General features: G+C 43.7%; 1 protein-coding gene across 3 annotated transcripts in view; it reads right to left on the bottom strand.

The window, feature by feature from the left end:
- caskin2 (CASK interacting protein 2) overlaps positions 1-21,087 on the bottom strand; it is a 134,150-nt gene that overhangs the window by 44,575 nt on the left and 68,488 nt on the right. For all 3 annotated transcript variants that reach the window (XM_080446445.1, XM_080446446.1, XM_080446447.1), the window contains exons 4-7: positions 12,970-13,067; positions 10,231-10,376; positions 6,497-6,592; positions 2,398-2,528 (exon numbers count right to left, since the gene is read on the bottom strand). In XM_080446445.1, coding sequence (XP_080302571.1) covers positions 2,398-2,528; positions 6,497-6,592; positions 10,231-10,376; positions 12,970-13,067 — 471 coding nt within the window. The remainder of the gene's footprint in view (positions 1-2,397; positions 2,529-6,496; positions 6,593-10,230; positions 10,377-12,969; positions 13,068-21,087) is intronic.

Below are 21,087 nucleotides of genomic sequence, written 5' to 3'. Positions count from 1 at the left end.
TGTTCTGGATGAAGTATTCAGACAACTGGTATAGTGTGAAGAAAATAAGAAAAAGCAAGGAACACACCGCTGTACTGATAGAACGTATCGCCTACCTCTGGGGCGGGTCTACTTGCAAAAAGAAGTACTGCAACGAGCTTTACACATTTGATGTCCACACCTACAGATGGTCCGAGCCCAAAGTTTCCGGAACGGTTCCAGAGGCGAGGCGCTCACACTCAGCCTGTGTCTTGGGGAAGGTCATGTATGTCCATGGAGGATACAACGACCTGCCCGGAAACTATAATGACACCTACAAGCTGGACACCGCCACGATGGTCTGGTCTGTAATCAACGCCGGATGCACTCCGCCACCTGCTTCGTCGTATCACTCTGCCACCATCATCGGGACAAAGATGTTCGTATTTGGGGGCGGAGAGGACTGCAATAACAACATCAGAGTGTTTGACACAGAGAGCAACAGCTGGCTGAGCACACCTTCTGCACAGCTTCGTCCAGAAAGACGCTGGGGTCATTCGGCCTTTGCCTACAACGGAGAGCTGTACATATTTGGTGGCTCTTATCTGGGCCCGGCTCTCGGCGATATGTGGAAATTCAACCCAGAGACCTTCTCCTGGAGGAAGGTTGAGCCCAAGGGGAAAGGCCTGTGTCCGATGTATGAGGCGTGTTGCTGCACGGTTGGAGATCGCGTCGTCCTCTTGGGAGGATACAACGTCTTGGGAGGATACAACGTCTTCGGGGGAGTTCCAGGGGAGAACCTGTACATGTTGGACCCATGTCCTAGTCTGACGACTTTATGCAAGCTAGAGGTTATTCGGTACGGTCTAGAGCAGTCGGAACTCCGGCATCACATAAGGTGGGAACTTTATGCCATGACTACTGGCAGCAACATAAACGTGCTTGAGCCTGCTAATACAAGCTTTAGTGACATGTTTTGGGAGATTCACTCATTAATTCATTCAAATATTTATTAATTCATTCGGTACAGAATGGTTCCGGGGATATGGTAAGTATGGTAAGTTAAGTGCCCTAACCACTTGGCCCCCCTTACTGTCCATATTATCATGTGTGCCAGGCTGTGTAAGAAGCTGTCTTTGATCAACACTGATATGAGGATGTTGTCATGTTCTGACAATCTGAATGTTACAGGATCAGGCACATCCTCCATCGACTAAGCAGCATCATACAGGAACATAGAAAACACCAGAGAAGACAAAGTAAGGTAACGAGACGTATTAAGTGACAGTTGTCAGTTGTCATGTCCTGGTTGTCCTGATTTTTTTTTTGTAAACTATGTACAGTATATGCATGAATACTGTATGTGTGTGTGTGTGTGTGTGTGTGTGTGTGTGTGTGTGTGTGTGTGTGTGTGTGTGTGTGTGTGTGTGTGTGTGTGTGTGTGTGTGTGTGCGTGTGTGTGTGTGTGTGTGTGTGTGTGTGCGTGTGTGCGTGTGTGTGTGTGTAGTAATACTTTCAACAGCCCCTCAAAAAGAAAGAAGACATTTTTTTTTTATTTTTTTTAATTACGAAAACATTTAATAAAATGCGGTTATGACCTCATGGTATGTGAACTGAAATGTCAACTCATCAAACTTCATTGTAGTTGATAGTCTATGCATGTAAAAGAGTATATTTCCCTGCACATCCCTTAGTCACACCATCGTGTGTGTTAACTCACCAGCTGCCAGAGTTATTTCAGATTTTTAGCTGTTGGCTGCCAGAGATTTTTTATTGAAAAACGAAAAGTACTCAGGAGCCGAGATACAGAATTTTTAAGTTTTAAGTTAACAAGGAAGTGGATAGGAGTCTAGATCTTCGAAAAATCATATCTCCTTGGTCTTTGGGTCAAATTTAAAAAAAAAATAGAACACATTTATGCGTTATTGGCAGGCAAGTGATGGATTCAATAGAACGCATATATGTGTTATTGGCAGTAAATGAGTTAATGTGCTTATTTTCCTTTCTTTCCACAAAAAAAAAAAGTCCCACCCCACTGGGGAATTTGGCATTGTCTCCGCCAGGCCGTAAGGCACCCTGTCCGTCCGTCTGTCCGGCCGTCTGTCCGTGAGTGTGTGTCTGTGAGCAGCAAATCTCCGGCAGATTGGCCTGTTATAGCGCCACCAGGAGGCCGATTTTTGCAAAACAATATTTTTTTCTCCTACAGATTTTGTCCAAACATCATGCAAATCTGTACACATTATCTCTATAGTCAAGTGATCAAGACGGATCCGTCCTGATTGGCGAATTCCGAACATTGCTGGCCCACAATAACCTACCTGACCTGGCGGAGACCTGTGTTTACCAGTAAATTGAAAAAGTTCAGATTTTTCAACATTTACCAAGACATAGGCAATACGTATTGTAGGCTATACACACTTTAAAAGGAAGGTATCTCACCGTATGATGTCCTTGTGTCCGTTGCGTGCAGCGAGGTGCAGAGGGGTGGTGAAGCCAGAGTCAGTGGGCTCCTTCCTTTCCCCCTCCAGGAGCGCTACCACCATGTTACTGCTCAACAACAGCTGGGCCACCTGACCAGAGAGAGAGAGAGAGAGAGAGGGATGAGAGGAGACAAGGGGTCACGGAAGAGATCGCAAAAGTTAAATAAAAAGCCACAGAGAGTAAACAAGGGGGTTAGGGAGGGAGGGAGAGAAAGAGAGAGAGAGAGCAAATCCAATCCAATCACATCATAGAGTGATGACAAGTCCAAGCTGCAAAACAGTTAAACATGCACCAAAAAAATCATTGAGTGTTTGAAAAAATGGTCCTATGGGTCATGCACACGCACGCACGCACAAACATACACACACACACACACACGAGCCTCTAACAGTTGTGGGACTTTGGGGGCTCGTGTGATTTAAAGCGAGCCCCCACCTCCCCGCAGGTGACCGTGAGGTATAACGACCTAAGCGCCATAAACGGTTCCAGACGTTTGGCATCGGCACAGCGAGGCTACCGACCCCATGCAGCTCTGCTGGAACGTTCACTCAGTGTGCAGAACATTAGGGAGGAACGCCTTGCCAATACTGGATAACACAGTTCATCTGACGGCTTGGGAACATCAGATGCACAACATGTTTAGATGTTTGCCGTTCCTAGCCGCCAGCAGGACTATAATACAATATATATACAATATGTTGTTGCGCGTCAGTGCTTATGGATGCTAATGCTAACTTCACTTAGCGCCGCTTAGCTTAGCGTACTAGTGACGCCGTAGGTAGCGTCACAAGTACAAAGCGCTATAGCTGGCGGTAACGTAGCTCTGACACGACGCACCAAAGCCTATACCGCTTTGTGCTATAACCACGGCCCACTTCTGTGATGCACGCGGAACTGCCTCTCGCCTACAACAACTGCAGAATTGTTTTTTGGCCGATAAAGTATTTTTTTGGCCGAGCGAGTTAAAGCGAAAAGCGAGCGAGTTGCCGCGCTGAACGTTGTGAAGTTCGCTTGAGCCGACTCAGCGCCGTCCGAGTTATGTAGCCTACCGATAAGGGACAGAATCGTAAATCATGTTTTGGCGAGAGCGTTTGCCCCAACGGCCACTCAAAGTGGCTACTGGCCAAGTACAGCCCGTCCTTGCACAAGTGACATAAGGCTTTGGGATGACGCCGTACTAGTGAAGCCATAGGTACCTGCCGCTACATACGGTTTCACCACTAGCACTAGTAAGTGTTAGCATTAGCTGGTGGTTAACATGACTCGTTGTCAAGACAAGGAGATGAGGAGAAAGAGAGAGAGAGATGAACATGGGGAGCTGAGGAGAGCAGCTGCCATTGGCCACGCCCTGACAGCACCACACAGCAGCTGATGTCTGAACACATCCCCCTGACACCCTCACACGTGCTCACAATGTACACACATGCACCAAACGCACTATACACACACACACGCATGTTTGTGTTACTTGTGAGGGCATCAATCTTTTATCTACAAGCTCACAGCGCTTAAGCGGCACACAACTAACTATAAATCAGACATAAACACATCTAACACTAACCTAACCTCTAAATGCCTTATTATAACCCTAACCTGAATATTTGACTAATTGTAAGCATACAAATATTGTTTTTACCATAAAAAGGACCAGGAATATTGTTCTCACAATGTCTAATTCTTAAATGCTACTATACTGTTGTAACAATCGCCCTTTTACTCTTAAAGGTTTCGTGACGTTCAGTTTTACCACACATTAAAAGTCTTTGTCGTGGTCCTTCAAACGTGTATAGAAAGTTTTAACAAAAAATTCCACTCCATTGATCCATGGCAGGTGCTTTTCGCTCACATTTCTAAAGCCTTTTCAACTGCAATGAAAAAATAATTATTTGCCTGCGGGTGTCGCTGGTGAGGGATTTTGCCTGTCAATCATCGCCTCTGCTCCGCCCCCCCCAAAGGAAAGGATAGGGGAGGGGAGGGGCGAGGAGGAGAGTGGGCGGGATTAATCGGCTGTGACCTCACTGCCGAAGGGCCAAACTCAGATTACATTTCAGCCTAATTATTCAGAAAACCCCAGACCACAGAAAATCCACTGAATGTTCAAAGTTCCGATTTTTTTGGGCGTAATTGAGGTCATAAAACCCCCCAAAAAACATAAAAAATTCAAAAAGTGAAAATGAATGTCATAGAACCTTTAAGGGAAAATTATTAACTAAAAGGAAAATCAACAGGATCGGCAGGAATTAATTTAAGTGAATTTATTTAAGCCACAAAATAATAACTACCATGACAAAATGGCCAAACAAATCATACACTCAGGGCTTTAAATCACTTCTGTCCCTATCTCTTTCCCTAATAAACAAACAAACACACAAATCAACAACCCAAATGTTCCTCTCACGAACCCCTCACATCACAGATTCACCCGTGAACAATATACAAAGTTACAACAACAGTCACTTATTCAGAGCACCGCACGGACAGTCGCCTACTCGCTTGACAAACAATAATAAACAATTCCTCTTTAACGTCCGAACGGCCTCTTGTGTAACCGTGTTCTCGGGAATGTCTAGTGTGTCCTTATATCCAAACGAAAAGGTAAACGTCTTCCGCACTGGCGTCCAAATAATAGCTAAAGTTCGGGCGGGGTACCCCTAATTTGTAATCCACAAAGAAAATGGACGCTTGGTTGTGCCTCACCGCTGGCCTCGGCTCCTCCCGACTCCAACACCGACCGGCGGCACGTTCACAAACACCGCTGCGCTCGTCCCCCACGGCAACAACGGTAGGCTCCTTCCTCCGCGAGACCGCTGGGTTTGAATGTTCCTTGTTTGTTGGCTGCAGCTTACTAGTACGTTTAAACTTTGTCTTAATACTCAGTAATACTGGCGCCTCGGAGATCTCCGCTTTTCCTCTCCTGTCGCCTCTGCTACACAGGTTTGTATGATCTGTCCTCCGCGCGCACCACACCCTCTATTTGTCAAGTAGAGTGTGGCATCAATCACTCAATCATCCCCAGTGATCAGACCCATTACCCCTCACATGAATAGGAAATGTTCATATATTTCACAGTGTCCAACATGTTACATATCACACGTATAAATTAACACCCATAGATCAAGCAGATAATTATAATAAATATAATGTGCATTTGTCACACTGTACCTGTGGGGACATTTGGCCCTCACAAGTACACACACACGCACACACACCAGAGGTCATTGCGGGGGAGCACATGCAGACATTCTAAAGCCCTCCCAGTGAAACTGAACTCAACCCTCCGGGGAGCAGAACTCACAGGCTTCTCTTTCACGTCTCATTTAACAAACTCACACCAGCCACAACACAGATGTCTACCAGCCAGCTGTGGCGATGACCCACGTCTGTGCTTCTCAAGAAAAGGACCCCCAAATTAATATGTATTTTGGCCACAGACCTCCTTCTGAAAATATTTTGTGCCAGGGACCCCCCACCTACAAGATTGTTAGAAGACATGTTTGGCCCAGATTCATGTGTTTTATGAAACTCCATCCAGCACCAAAAGGCTACCTCAGAATTAGGAATGCTTCATGGGTAGGTGTCCGTGTTCACACAGTTAATGCGTGTGCGTGTGTGTGTGTGTGTGTGTGTGTGTGTGTGTGTGTGTGTGTGTGTGTGTGTGTGTGTGTGTGTGTGTGAGTGAGTGAGTGAGAGAGAGAGAGAAAGAGAGAGAGACAGGGGGGTCTTTTTCATAGTTATTGTTGGAACAAATTGAAGACAGTTAAAAGACAAACAGAACAATGTAGAGACACGGAAAGACTGTGTGTGTGTGTGTGTGTGTGTGTGTGTGTGTGTGTGTGTGTGTGTGTGTGTGTGTGTGTGTGTGTGTGTGTGTGTGTGTGTGTTAGTCCAGCTGTGCTGTCCTCAGTAACACTCTGGCCCTCTATGTGGGCCCCTGATTCTGCTCATCATCACCAGTGGGGGAGGGACCACTCGTGTACACACACACAGGGAAGGACACAGGCGTGGTGGCGCACACACACCTCCACACGGCTGCCGTTTACGGAAGGACAAAGCTCACCTTCACCCGGCCAAATTCACAGGCCAGGTCCAGCGGTGTCTTCTTGACTTTGTTCACCAGGCACGGGTTCGACTGGTGCTGCAGCAGCATCTCCGACTGTGGGAAAAATGCACGCACGCGCACGCGCACGCACACACACACACACACACACACACACACACACACACACACACACACACACACACACACACACACACACACACACGTCGTGATACATTCACATGGGAAATACACATGCACTGGAATATCATTGCTGTCGGGCAGAAAACTCTTATCTCCATTTTAACTCTTTTTTTAACAGAAAATGCATTTTCAGGTCGGGTTACCAATTCTATCCAATCAGGTTAGAGAACTCAGTCTCAGATTAATTCAAGTGAAATTGGAAGTGATGACACAAAGAAATGTGTCAAAATGTGACAAAATTGGAACTGGAGCACTATAAAAAAAAATGAAATGTCCTACGTGACAATGTATTTTCTATTTAATAAAGAGCTGGAGAGACATGGAGACTCCTGTTACTGAACAAACACTCTATAGCAATGCTTAGTATCAGAATATAGATAAGTGTATGCAAAATAATACCAAATATTTGAAAAAGTGCTTCAAGATTATTTCATGAATCTAAAAAGTAATCAAAAGAATCAAAATGAATGGATAGTTGCAGAGCCCTACATGATCATAGCAATGGTTTATGGACACTATGGACGATGATGATGTCTTTTTGAATTCTTATTCAATCCTGTCCTTAAACAACATTCTGTACCAGCAACACAAGACGCCAAAGGCTGTAAAGAACCTTTGCTTGAAAGACTGATACAGTATGTGGTTATGAACGCATATCATTGTTAATGTCACCGGACTAACAAAACACCCTCTCCCTTCACTTCCCACCGCTGTCCTGCTGGGAGATGCAGGGTCGAGAGAGGCCTGTCACTATTATTACATAATTCGTCTGTGATCAGATAATGTCTCCCCCGGCAATAGAGATACTAGGGTTCAAGTGGTTAATGTAAACAAAATAAAAAATGCAAAGTACCCATCACACAAAGACTTGGAAGTTACCCCTATAGTACTACAGGGGGTCCCTGACCCCCTGAACTGAAAACCTGTACTCTTCATTATCACCATCCAAACGCTGGCTTAGCCAGACAGTCGGATATTCTCCGCTTACCGATACATTGGTGTAAATTCAACGGAGTAGCTAGAAGAGCGGCTACTAACAAACCCAATGCCTACTCCTATGAAATCTAATCCTGACACCATCCCAATACCAATGACCATCCTAAAACCTTTGCATTGGTAAAGTTCCACGTGGTTTCCGCCCAGAGTTCAGAGCCCCTGCATTGACATGGATCTCAAACCCTACAAATACAAAATAGTTTTTACTTTTATTTTAAAAATGTTCTCTCTCGGTCTCTTATTACCACTCTGTTAATCCATTAAGACCGGGAACACATCTGTGTCATTTCAAGATTTCTTTGGCTATTCAAAAACAGCAGATATACAAGCTCATAGCGTGGCACCGAGCACTGAGTAACTCAGATCTTTGCTTCTGGGGGTTCCCGGAACAACATATTTTGAGATGGGGTCCGCGGACAAATACGTATCATTATGGGTGGTCCTTGACATGAAAAAAGTTTGAGAACCACTGATAAATAGCAACATAAGTTTTAAAAAACAAAAAACTGTTCCTCAGAAGAATCCTCAGAAGCAAAGATGTGAGATCAAAATGTGCGCTTTAAAAAAATGTATATATTCTAAGATTTGCAGACATTTTCAGGATTTTTCAAAAAACAGCAGATCTACAAGCTTGTAGCGTGGCACTCGGTGCCGTGCTATGAGCTTGTAGATCTGTTTATTTTTGAATAGCTCAAAGTATAAAATAATGGTTAAAAAATAAACAGTATGCGTCATGCGTTCATTTGAGAGCCGTTGTCAGAGGGGAATCATGTGTCAGTCCTTGTCAACATTCCTACAACTCCATAGATAGGTAGAAAAGCATCTATACCTATAGCTCAAAACAAGTCCATCATGTAGCTAACGGATTCCCCTACTATACAAGTGTTCTTTACAATTCTGACCACTGCTGGAACAAAAGACCTGCATACAGTAGCTTCTCAGTGAAAACAAAACGTTTTTTTTTTAAACGCGTTGAAAACACGACACGTTTCGAGCTCGTAGATCTGCTACTTTTGCTATTTTTTGGAATTTGAATCCTGAAAAGTAACACATTTTGGACATATGAGGTTTCCCACCGACAGAGACGATTATATTTTTGCTGTCATGCATTTTTGCTGTATTCACCCTTTCTCTGACACAGACTGCTTTACCCACATGAATCCCCACGCAGGGCAAGACCTATAGCCTGTTGAGTGTCTAAACGGAAGTACCGGAATTTGCCGGAAGTACCGGAATTTGCCGAAGTACCGCCCAAGGAAATGACCCTGAGGCTTTATACAAATCAGCTTACGTTCTCCGTCAATGAAACAAGTTTTGTGATTGGTCGAACCCTGGTTCACGTAGCCTATGAGTAAAGGCTGGGAACAAGGCTACGTGAACCCTGGTTCACGTAGCCTACAAAAATCTACAAAATGTATTCAAAAATGTCAACAGAATGTCAACAGTGGCTTAAAGAGGTTAATCCATTGCATAGGGTTTAGTAAAAGCATCCAGGTGTTTGGACTTGTGCTGTAGATTAGAATGAGTGGCTATGATTTCAACATGTTCCCATCGGTGGCAGACACTAGACAGGTTAACACACGGCTCTCCTTCATTCATGCATAGCCCCGTTGTCTCTCACGTGCGCGCGTGCACACACACACACACACACACACACACACACCCCCACACACACACACACACACACCCCTAGGTGCCTAAGAGACCCTGAGGGGGTGGAAGGAAGCGCCGCCATGTGTGGTTCTCTATGATTGGATGGATTGGGCCAGGGGGTGGTGGGTGGGGGTGTACAGTGTTAGAAAGAAAGAGAAGCTTGTATAATACAGTGATAGGATTGCACCAGGATCAGAAGGGAAGGGAGTGGGCCTTAAGCCTGCAGCGTACCCGAAAACAACAAAGTCAAACTTTTTTCCAGCTTTGGCGAGGTGAATGAGAACAGACTAAGGTCGTTGAGGGGCAAAGAGAACAGACGCAGTGCTAATTGCCGAAGTTCTTTTCAGCAGTTGCAAGATTTTTCTAACTCGACGAGCATCAGCCCAGAGATGCAATATGCATATATGCAAACATATATACTCCATTACAAGTAAAAGTCCGGAATTCAAAATGTACTTGAGTAAAAGTACAAAAGTATTGGTATCAAAATGTACTTAAAGTACCAAAAGTAGAAAGTACTCATTGTGCAGAATGTCCCATTTCACAACTTTAAAAAAAAATCTTTTGAAAATAGCAGATCTACAAGCTCACAATGCACCGCGATGTGACGCATTGTGAGCTTGTATCTGCTATTTTCAAATGTATATTAGGGCTGAAGTGGTTAATGTATGTTTTGTACTTTTGAAAAATGTTGGAATTGTTTTTAATTGATGAAAAGTTGCCTCTTTAAAAAATGTTTCACTTTTTTAAAATCTGTTGAAATAATCGTATTTTTTTTAATGTAGGAAAACAAAACAAAAAACAGGGATATTTACTCACGACCCATAAAAGTTGGTCCGCGACCCAAACATGCATCCCGACCCAGTGTTTTGGAAACCGTGGTTGTGAAGTGCAGTACTCACCACCTCATAGTGTCCGTACTGCGCGGCCAGGTGCAGGGGGATGTGTCCGTCCTGGGACACCCCGTTGACCGAGGCCCCCGAGCGCAGCAGTGTCAGCACCGAGTCCGCCTTGCCCTGCCACGCCGCGTAGTGCAGCGGACGCATGCCTGCAAGGGGGCGGTAGAGAGCAGAGGGACAGAAGGACTGTGGTTAAATGTTGACTCATTAACTCATAGAGTGCCATTAACGTGTTTCACGTGTTTTACCGCTATGGTGCAACGGTGCCATTAACGTGTTTCACGTGTTTTTGAAAAAAATATAAAAAATATAAAAAAATATATATATATTTTTTTAGAACCCAAGATATCATTATCTGAAGATTTGCAGCTCCATCCACTCCTTGTTTAACTTATAACTGAAAAAAGCTGTATCTCGCTTCCTAAGCACTTTTTTTTACTTCAAATTTTTACTTTAAATCAAAATCGTACTGGCCAGAAATAGCCAGAAATAATTCAGGCACTCAATGAGTTAAGACCGGGAACACATCCGTTTTAAGATTTCTTTGGCTATTCAAAAATAGCAGATCTACAAGCTCAAAGTGTGGCACCGAGTGCCGCGCTATGAGCTTGTAGATCCGCTACTTTTGAAAAATTATGAAAATGTGTGCAAATCTTTGCATATATATTTTTTAAAGCGAACATTTGTCAAATATTTTGTTCCAGGGACCCTCAGAAGCAAAGATTTGAGTTACAAATGTTCGCTTTAAAAATCTAAGATTTGCACAAATTGTCACGATTTTTCAAAAATAGCAGATCTACAAGCTTGGATATCTGCTATTTCTGAATAGCCAAAGAAATCTAAAATGAAAGAGACGCTTTATTTTGTCCTCAAAACCCCACATCCAGTGGCTGTCATCAGACCGGAGGGAGCGCTCTGTGATCATGGCACCAGAGCCTGCTCTTGCTCGCGCAGCTGCAGCCCGTCAAGCCTATATTTATGCTCCGTCCCGCGAAGGTGTCGCGTGCAGAGAACGTGCCGAGAATAACAGACCTCCAAGCTCACAACGGTCGCATCCGTGACGCGGTTGTGAGCTTGTATGTCAGCTGCAATACCGTTGCGCGATGAAGTACATAATGTCTCGCTAGAGCGCACCTCACTACCAAGAGGAGGTTGAATGAACTGAAACCAGCGCACCCCGAAACAATATGTTGGGAATTGATTGCATGAAACAATCACCTGTGCGTCCAGTCTCAATGTTGGTAAACAAATAATTGGTCTATACAGGTTGTATAAGTATTTAATTGAACAGTATATTACACATAACAAAGTTGAACTGAACTGAACTTGCTTGTTGTTTAGACAGATGCTAGGTTTGATGTTTACCTGTGATCCTAGGTACTTTGTAGCACTGCATTGTTTCTCTTTGCACTGTATTTACTAGGGTTCACAAAGCGTTTCCTCTGGTCTATCACTGTGAATGAGGGTGTCTGATCTCCTAAACGCTTCAATTGTAAACAGTAAAAGCTGGGTTTGTTGGAGCCTTTCTCCTCCAGTGCATCTGTATGAAAGACTGCAGACACACTGTACAGTATATCATCTCTGTCGGGTGAAAAGCTCATATGTCCAAAACTGTTACTTTTCAGGATTCAAATTCAAGTATCAAAAGTAGCAGATCTACAAGCTCGAAATGCGGCGCGTTTGTGTGACGCTGTAGTGTGATCAAGTAAAGGGCATTAATTTACAAAATTAGAATCTCCAATACAATATGGAGAAAGGAGGTTTCTGTCCTGACAGCGACAATATACCATCTGAATGTGAGCAGACATGCACACAGGCTGGGTCAGATATGGTTTGCTGTCGGGTGGAAACCTTGTATGTGACTGTATGTCCCTTTTTTATTATTATTTTAAATAAAAACAGTGAATGTAGCCGATTCTATAAGCTCACAACACAACGTCATAAGTTTCGAGCTTGTAGGTCTGCCATTGTCACACTACTTCCGCGCGGCACTCTTGCATGATGAGGTAGGGCATTCATTTAATGGAAATTTTTTAATCATAAAAAGTTGATACAAGCTTTCCGCCCGACGACAGCAGCGATATATACCATCTGGACGTGAGCAGACGTGCAGACAGCCTGAGACAGATATGAGACAGATATGCATCTTCCCAGTGAACCACACAGTCCACTAGCATGCAGCTTGTTAATCTGTTGTGATGTACTGTGCCAGCTGAGTTGTATGGGAACATACTGTAACTGTACAGTCAGACGCTGTAGAGCAGCGGTTCTCAAACCTTTTCATTCCCAGAAGCAAAGATTTGAGTTACAAATGTTCGCTTTGAAAATATATACATTCAAAAATTTGCCCAAATTTTCACCCCGAGGTACCCCCCAAGGACCCCTGGGGGTCCCCGGACCCCACTTTGAGAACCAGTACAGTACAGTACAGTATCTACACAGTACACCTGCATTAGACAGGGTTATTATCAGCATTTTGCAAACATTGAATTTGGTTGCAATGCCTTCGAGCTAAATCTCTGTTCATGTAAAGTTATAGACTGTTATTGATCCCGTGGGGGAAATGACGTTGTAGCTTCACCCAGCTGATGGCTTCTTAGATGGTCATGATGAACGCTCTGGGGGGGTGGGGGGGGCACTTACTCAGGGACATTTCGACATGCAGAAACGGCGGACCACTAGGCCTCGCTATGTGTGTGTGTGTGTGTGTGTGTGTGTGTGTGTGTGACTGTGTGTGTGTACCGTTGCTGTCCTTGACATCCACGGTGGCCTGTGCCTCCAGCAGGGCATTGAGCAGTTCGGTGGTCCCTGTGAGAGCCGCGTGGTGGAGGGCCGAGAACCTGGTGAGACACACACACAGAAAGAGACATTAGACATTACATTCAACATTTGTTCTGTTACATCTTACCGTAGAAACAAGTACACTAACGTTGGCTATTCAAAAATAGCAGGTCTACAAGCTCACAGCGCGGCATGAAGTGACACGCTGCGAGCGTGTACATCTGCTATTTTGTATTGCAAATTGTATTTATCTTGAAAGTATTACAGATTCAGATACAGATACAGGGGGGGGTCCCTGGCACAAAACATTTTGGGGGTCCTTGACTTCAAAAAGTTTGAGAACCACTGCACAATAGTGTGGAAAACAGAGGAATGTGCTCTAAAGGTTATGTTTACTTAGTGTACAGTATATACAGTATGTAGGCCATGCCAGGCTGCCAGTACACAAGAAAACATTATTTGGCTTTGGTTCCTCAACATTGTTGGCAGCAATAACAATAACAACAAAGAAATTATAAAGATTAGCAACAATAGTAAGAAAGATAGCAAAATTAAGCGTGATTTATACTTTAGTTAAGCTGATCTACAAGCTCACTACACGCCACAGCAGCACGAAGTGTTGTGAGCTTGTAGATCAGCAGTTGCTGGAGAGCGGCCAGGTTTAACTCAGGCTTCAGCCATAGCACACTTTGAGGTGATGTGTGGTTCTCAAACTTTTTCATGTCAAGGACCCACACATTTACAGCAGCAAATGAAAACCTCAGAAATGTACAAAATGATTCAAAACATCACAATCTTGAAATACCAGAGTATGATTCACTTAAATATCAGAACTTGAATCAACCTGTATGTATGTATGTATGAAATAAATGCATAAATATGTAGGTAAGACGTAAGATTAGAGCGAGCAGCGCTAGCATACGCTAACAATGACCTCCGTTTCGCCTATACTGTTGAAAGATTTCGGTATAATACCATACCGTACTTTCATTTCATACACATACAGTACATACATTTATATGTGCGTATCGTCTCTGTCGGGTGGAAACCTCATATGTCCAAATAGAGCAAAAGTAGCAGATCTACAAGCTCAAAACGAGCTTGTAGATCTGCTACTTTTGATGCTTTTGTGTGACGCTGTAGTGTGATCAAGTAGGGCGTTAATTTACAAAAAACACGAAAAGTTAAAATATGGAGATAAGAGGTTTCTGCACGACAGCAACGATTATGTTTATGCGATGGAGACCCAATAACAGCGAACAAACAGACCCAGGCAGAACGATGACAGCTACAGAGGAAACTACGTCCTTAACTCTTTCAATGCCATGCTTATTTATGGAATTTTGGTTAGTGCCACAACCAAAATTAATTGTAAAAAAAAAAGTGCTTAGGAGCCGAGATACAGCCTTTTTCAGTAAAAAGTTAAACAAGAAGTGAATGGAGCAGCAAATCTTCAAATCATCATATCTTGGGTTCTGAACATGTTTTTCCAAAAAAAAAAAAAAAAAAAAAAAAAAAAAAATATTTTTTAGTTTATTTTTTATTTTTTTTATGACGTATTTGACGTAGTGTGGCACACGGGGCGTCAGGCCTCATGACGTATTTGACGTATTGTGGCACTGAAAGAGTTAAAGATGTCTGAGCCATCAGCAAGCCTTCTTCAGTACTGGGTTCAAAACACCACAGATTCCATCTGCCTCCCTGCTGGGTGGGTTGCATTTAATTAAGACCCCCCCACGGTTTCACTGTAAATTTGCTGAAATAAAAAAGGATTCAATACGTCAGTGAGGGCCGCAAGCTAAGCAGAAGCAGGCGCTGTTTGCTAGGGGCTGGGAGGGCGGGGCTTAGGTCTGGGCACGAGCACACAACTTCAAACATTTTTAACATGTTAGATTCATCAAAAACACCCGTCCTTGGTTCTGGTGACTCACCCTGCCCTCCTAATACGCGAGGGGGCCGTGTTTTTTCGATAACTTTTTTCATTTATTTTTAATATTTTTTTGGGAAAACGAAAAAAATTAAATACAATAAAAAAAAATAATAAAATAAATGAAAAAAATAATCGAAAAAACACGGCCCCCTCCATATTAGGAGGGCAGGGTGAGTCACCAGAACCAAGGACGGGTGTTTTTGATGAATCTAACATGTTAAAAATGGAGTTTGAAGTTATAATGGGTTTGTATAGGAAGGGGCGTGTCTGATAACATGATTATCAAATATCTAAATACTAAATCAAGCAACTTAAAAACGGTCTGGGGGGTTCACAAAAGCCTGAGTAGACGATAAAATGACCCAAAGTTTTTTTGAAAGTGAAATATCCCTTTAAGGGTCTGTAACTCTGTGTACATATGGACACTTAGGGGTCCTTGAAATTAAAAAAGTTTTCACTTTCAAGGACCAAAGAGTTTAAGGACTCGCACACCACACAGAATTTAAGGATGACTCTGTACAGAAAAACTTTTTTTTTCTTGCTCAACCCAAAAGTGCTCAAGTTCAAAGTGATAGGACAAACGTTTCGGTCACAAGGCCATTGTCAAGACCGACGATGGTCTACCCTGGAATTCATAACTTTCAAGGACCCCCAGAACTCTGAGTGTATACAAATGGAACCAATTGACGATCTAGCCTTGACGATCATGCAGTCTTATGCGAAGGTAAAGCATGTAATTTAGATATTATTTTGACAGATGCCAGGTTCATGTCGTGTTGACCTGGCATCTTATAGTGTGTATAGTTTCAATGTACAGATGATCTATTTTTTTATATTATACTGCTTAAACTGATGATCGAAAATAACAATTCCTCTACATTCTCTAATTGTGTAGACTTCTTGTAAATTAAGTAATGCAGATGTTTAACAATAATCTAACTCTTGAGAGCGTCAAATGAAACCAAATGGTTGGTTACCAACTCTGCATCATTTAGCTGGGGACCACCTTGAAACCTCCTCAAGGACCACTGGTTGAGAACCACTGCTCTAGTAGGATGGGGGGGGGGCTGGCACTGTACTGTTAACACATGAAAGGCAGGGGATGGTGTGTTGGAGACACATGGGTACGGATGAGTTCCCCTCCTTTCTTTACGGTGTGTGAGCGCTGTGCCGCGTGTCGGGGCACGCCAACGCACACCGATGCCCTCCCACCGATCCAAAGCACTGATTCATACACTGCGCGGCGAGCCCAGACACTTCACATATAAATCACTGCTTTACACTCTCACACACACACACACAAACACGCGCACACACACACAAACGCGCAATCACACATACACGCGCGCTCAATCGCGCACCCACACACACGCGCGAGTGCGCAATCGCGCATACACTCACACACACACACAAATGCGCAATTGCACACGCACACACACACATACTTGTGCGGATATGAATATTTTAGTACAAGTAAGACGCGCGAACGCTGGAAGCGAACGCAGATTGACTGTGGCTGCTATATTTCAACCACACTGTAGTAGTGCACTCTAATGCCATTTTCACAACAACAAAAAAATGCATTTTTAAACCTACGGCTAAACGCCGAAAATAGCCGTTCTACAATCTCACACCCATTTTCGCTGCATGACACACAGGTTCACGTTGGCACACGCCTCCCGCCTACACATGCACACACGTCTACTGTGTGTGTGTGTGTGTGTGTGTGTGTGTGTGTGTGTGTGTGTGTGTGTGTGTGTGTGTGTGTGTGTGTGTGTGTTTGTATGACAGTCTAACGGTGAATTACAACTCATGACTCAACAGGTTGCAGGTTGTGGAGTTCAGTGTGTTGCTCTCTTGCTCATGGCTGCTGGACCCAAGTAACTACGACCCCTTTTCCCCATGCGGAAATAATAAACACGTCATATTTACAATTCTGCATTCATACCAAATAGAATCATGTGGATCCCAGGGTAGGGGGCAGGGGGTCCCCAGATGATTAGCTTAATGTGCAACATTGTTTTCTCACTCAACAGTAGACAAACAAACATACAGTAACAGTAGTAGCGTATGGGTATATCTGCACATTTACAGTATAAAGTGTCAATTTAAAGACCTTTTTAATACCTCTAAAATGAAGAAGAAAAAAAGAAAGAATCAACTATATCTATACTCTATAACAAATTGTCAAACATTGGCCAAATTGTTAAATATTACAAAAAAGAGGCAAATATTGTGAAAATAGCCGATCTACAAGCTAAAAGTTGTGAGCTTGTAGATCGGCTATTTTCACAATATTTATCTGTGGAACAGGGTCAAACGTAAATGTAATGCCTCACGTAATACAATTCCAATGCTTGCCAGGACGGGGGGTCCCCAGTTCAAATATGATTATTTTAATTTTGAGAACCACTCGTCTAAGACATATCTATATTTATGACTCCAAATGTGGGCACGGTTTCAGCCCGATCAAAGCCCCATATTTGACTTCCATCAAGAAATTAAAAGATACACATTTCCAAAAGTACAGTATACATTTTATACTGTACTGTAAAAAACATTATTTGAGGTAGTTCTGTGACCTACTGGCGCTGTGTGCACAACACATTCTGCACTTCTCAGTCCTGCCGTTCTGTGAGACTAGCTCTGGAAACACACAGACCACACAGACTGGAAATATGTGTTTTTAAAACAAATTTTAGATGTATTTTGGAAAATGTAGCTAGTTTCTCACAAATTACCTACCGTATATTATCTATACAAATGTACACGTGCGCACACACACACACACACACACACACACACACACACACACACACACACACACACACACACACACACACACACACACACACACACACACACACACACACACACACACACACACACACACACACACACACACACACACACACACACGTTTACTACAGCAAACCAATCCTTAATACAGACCACAGACACCGCAACCACAACACCCCAGCCACAACACACACACACCAGGCAAAGGAGGAAGAGGTACAGTATATGCAACATGTGGAAACAACCATCCAGACATGACGACAACTAAACAGATGGAGAGAGAAACAGAACTGACTGAATGAAAGGGAGGCTTGTTTTGAGATGAGAAGATGGTCACACACCCCTCTAGCCTCATTCATACTAAGTTGTCGTGCACAACAAATAGCCAGTCTACAAGCTCACAATACAAGCTCACAAGCTCACAATACAAGCTCACAACGCATCATGTTGGAAACAAATTAACTACTGAGGGCTCGCCTCTTCACTGGGGTCCACCAAGGAAAATACTTGGGCCCCCTCCTTTTCCCCCCCTATCTACACTCTTACGCCGAAAATAGCCGATCTACGAGCTAAACATGGAGCTGTCCAAGCACGGACAGTCCCCTAGGGGACCCCCGTTCAAGAGGTTACCCTTCACTTGTCCAACGTGACGTGTTGTGAGCTTGTGGAACGGCTATTTTCAGCATGTGACATCATACAACGAGTCCTGACATATAGGACACACATTTTGGGACACAATTGTGTGTGTGTACTTGTATTACTACAAGATAAATGACCCGTAAGTATAGTAGAATTAGAGAAATAGACCATTTTCCTGGTCCTCCCTGTGTCTCCCTGTGTGCAGCTATGGCTGCTTTATACTTGTTATACTTGGGTGTGTGTGTTGGTGTCACGCACCCAAAAGATCGCCGATCTACAAGCTCACAGCGCTTGTACATCAGCTATTTTCGGCTGTAGGGCATAGTTTTTTTTTATGGCCCAAAAAATCCCTGTAAAAATTGCATTAATGAAATTCATGAAATCACCGTCCTAAAAGTTTGACCTCCTCAGAAGCATGGTAATACAAATGTTCGTGTATGTTTGTGTGCGTGTGCATGCGTGCGAGGGCCGAAACGTGTGAAAAGCCAACAGGAAGACGGCCTGCTGTCCTTCCTGTGAGCCCCCCTCCCCTCCCCACACAGCTGGGTGGTGGAGGTGGGCTCCAGGTTAAAGCTCATCCATCAGTTTTCACCGCCGACATCTTGCACGGTCTGGTCTCGTCCGCTTCCCCACATCCTGCTTTTGCGCGGGTGAACACCCCCCCCTCCCCTCCCCTCCCCCAGTAGCCCTACAGTGAGTCTGCTATCACCATCCTCCAATCAAAATTCAACCAATTGGAGACGTTCTTTTTTTTTAAAATCCTTTTTAATCCTAATTATCCAGTGGTGTGAAGTACATTTACTCAAGTACTGTACTTAAGTAATTTTTGGGTATTTTTATTTTACTGGAGTATTTCCAATTTTCAGTACTCTTACTTCTACTCCACTACATCTCAGAGGCAAATATTGTACTTTTACTTTACTCCACTCCAATTATTTTAAAACTTTAGTTACTAGTTACTTTGTAGGTTTTGATTATTATCGCACACCACTTACAGTACGTTATGGCAACGGTTCTCACACCTTTTAATATCTGCGACCCGTTGTGAGCTTATCGATCGGCTATTTTCAGCTAATCTTTCCCCACAATAACAGAAAACTGAAAAGATACTAGTGTAGAGCTCTGAGGGACTCCAGTCAACTGGGTTTTAAGTGGTTAAATCCATGTGCCGTACTACCTGACACCAGGGTCTAAACGTCTCAATGCTCACAACTGCATATTGTGAGCTTTTTAAGATCGTCTATTTCGGGGCACTACACCAGCGAGCAACAAATGATAAATCGGGGGTTATATCTCCGTCCGGCTGGGTACTTCTAGCTGTTACCAATTAACCCCCCGTGCGCGACACAGAGCTGAACACAGCACTTCCTGTGTCTGTCGGCGACAATCGGCGTGCTGGAGGGCTCTGTGCGGCGGGCGGGCGGGGCGGGCGGTCCGCGCCGGTTGACCTCGTAACAACGGGGGGGAGCTGGCGGCGGTGAAAGAAAGCCTCAGGAGAGAAGGGGAGGTGAGGAGGTAGACAATCCCCTCTCCTCTGTATCCCGGGGTCCTGGGCCCCCCTGGTTCTGCTCCTGTGGCACCTGACGGTATACTCCTCTGCAGAAAACCCCCCCTAAAAAGACCTCCGTGTTCTGTGGTCTCCAGCTCCCCCCCTCCCTCGTGTATCGCTTGCTCTTATGATAGCGTAATAACACGGTTATAACACTGTTATTCAGTGGTGTAAAGTAACTACACTTTTACATTTACTCAAGTACTGCACTTCAGCACAATTTTGAAGTAATTTTACTTTACTGGAGTATTTCCAATTGTCTACTTTTACTCCACTACATATCGGAGGCATGTATTGTACTTTTACAATTTACAATTATTGAAACTTTAGTTACTAGTTACTTTACAGATATATAAATGATTACATTATAAAACATGCATTAACCACTTTAGCCCTGTTTTATACATAGGCTATTTGAAAATAGCAGATCTACAAGCTCACAACGCGTCGCACCGCGACGCGTTGTGAGCTTGTAGATCGTCTATTTTCAAACATTTTAGTACTTTTATATTTGGTACTTTAAGTACATTTTGATACCAACACTTTTGTACTTTTACTCAAGTAAATTTTGAATTTGGGACTTTTACTTGTAAAAGAGTACTTCTACATTGCGGTATTGATACTTTTACTTAAGTAAAACATTTGAGAACTTTTTCCACCACTGCTGTTATTACACTGCTATAATAATATTAGAATTTAACTCTGAGAGGAGGGGTACAAATGATTAGTAACAGTACCCTTGCAGAGTTGCAAATGTATAAAACTCTCCACCTCTCTCTCGCTCGTGTTTCTGGGAGAACAAGGCGCTCCCTGACCTCGCCTCTCATCGCCGTCGCCTCTCACAGAAAAAATCACGAGGGGAGATATTTATGGAAGGTCTCTCTCTCTCTCTCCCCAACCAACGTTGGCTTGAAGTGCCATCCCCATGCACTGGAATGCTTCGGGGTAGGATATCAAACGCACAACTCAAACGCACAACACACACACACACACACACACACACACACACACACACACACACACACACACACACACACACACACACACACACACACACACACACACACACACACACACACACACACACACACACACACACACACACACACACACACACACACAGGGGACAGAGAGGGAGAGTGTAGGAGGCTGTCAAATGACA

This window comes from Gymnoscopelus braueri, assembly GCF_963280865.1.
Source record: "Gymnoscopelus braueri genome assembly, chromosome: 13".
Classification (NCBI taxonomy): domain Eukaryota; kingdom Metazoa; phylum Chordata; class Actinopteri; order Myctophiformes; family Myctophidae; genus Gymnoscopelus; species Gymnoscopelus braueri.
Note: the sequence above shows the minus strand (reverse complement) of the source record. Positions and strands in the feature narration are given on the sequence as shown.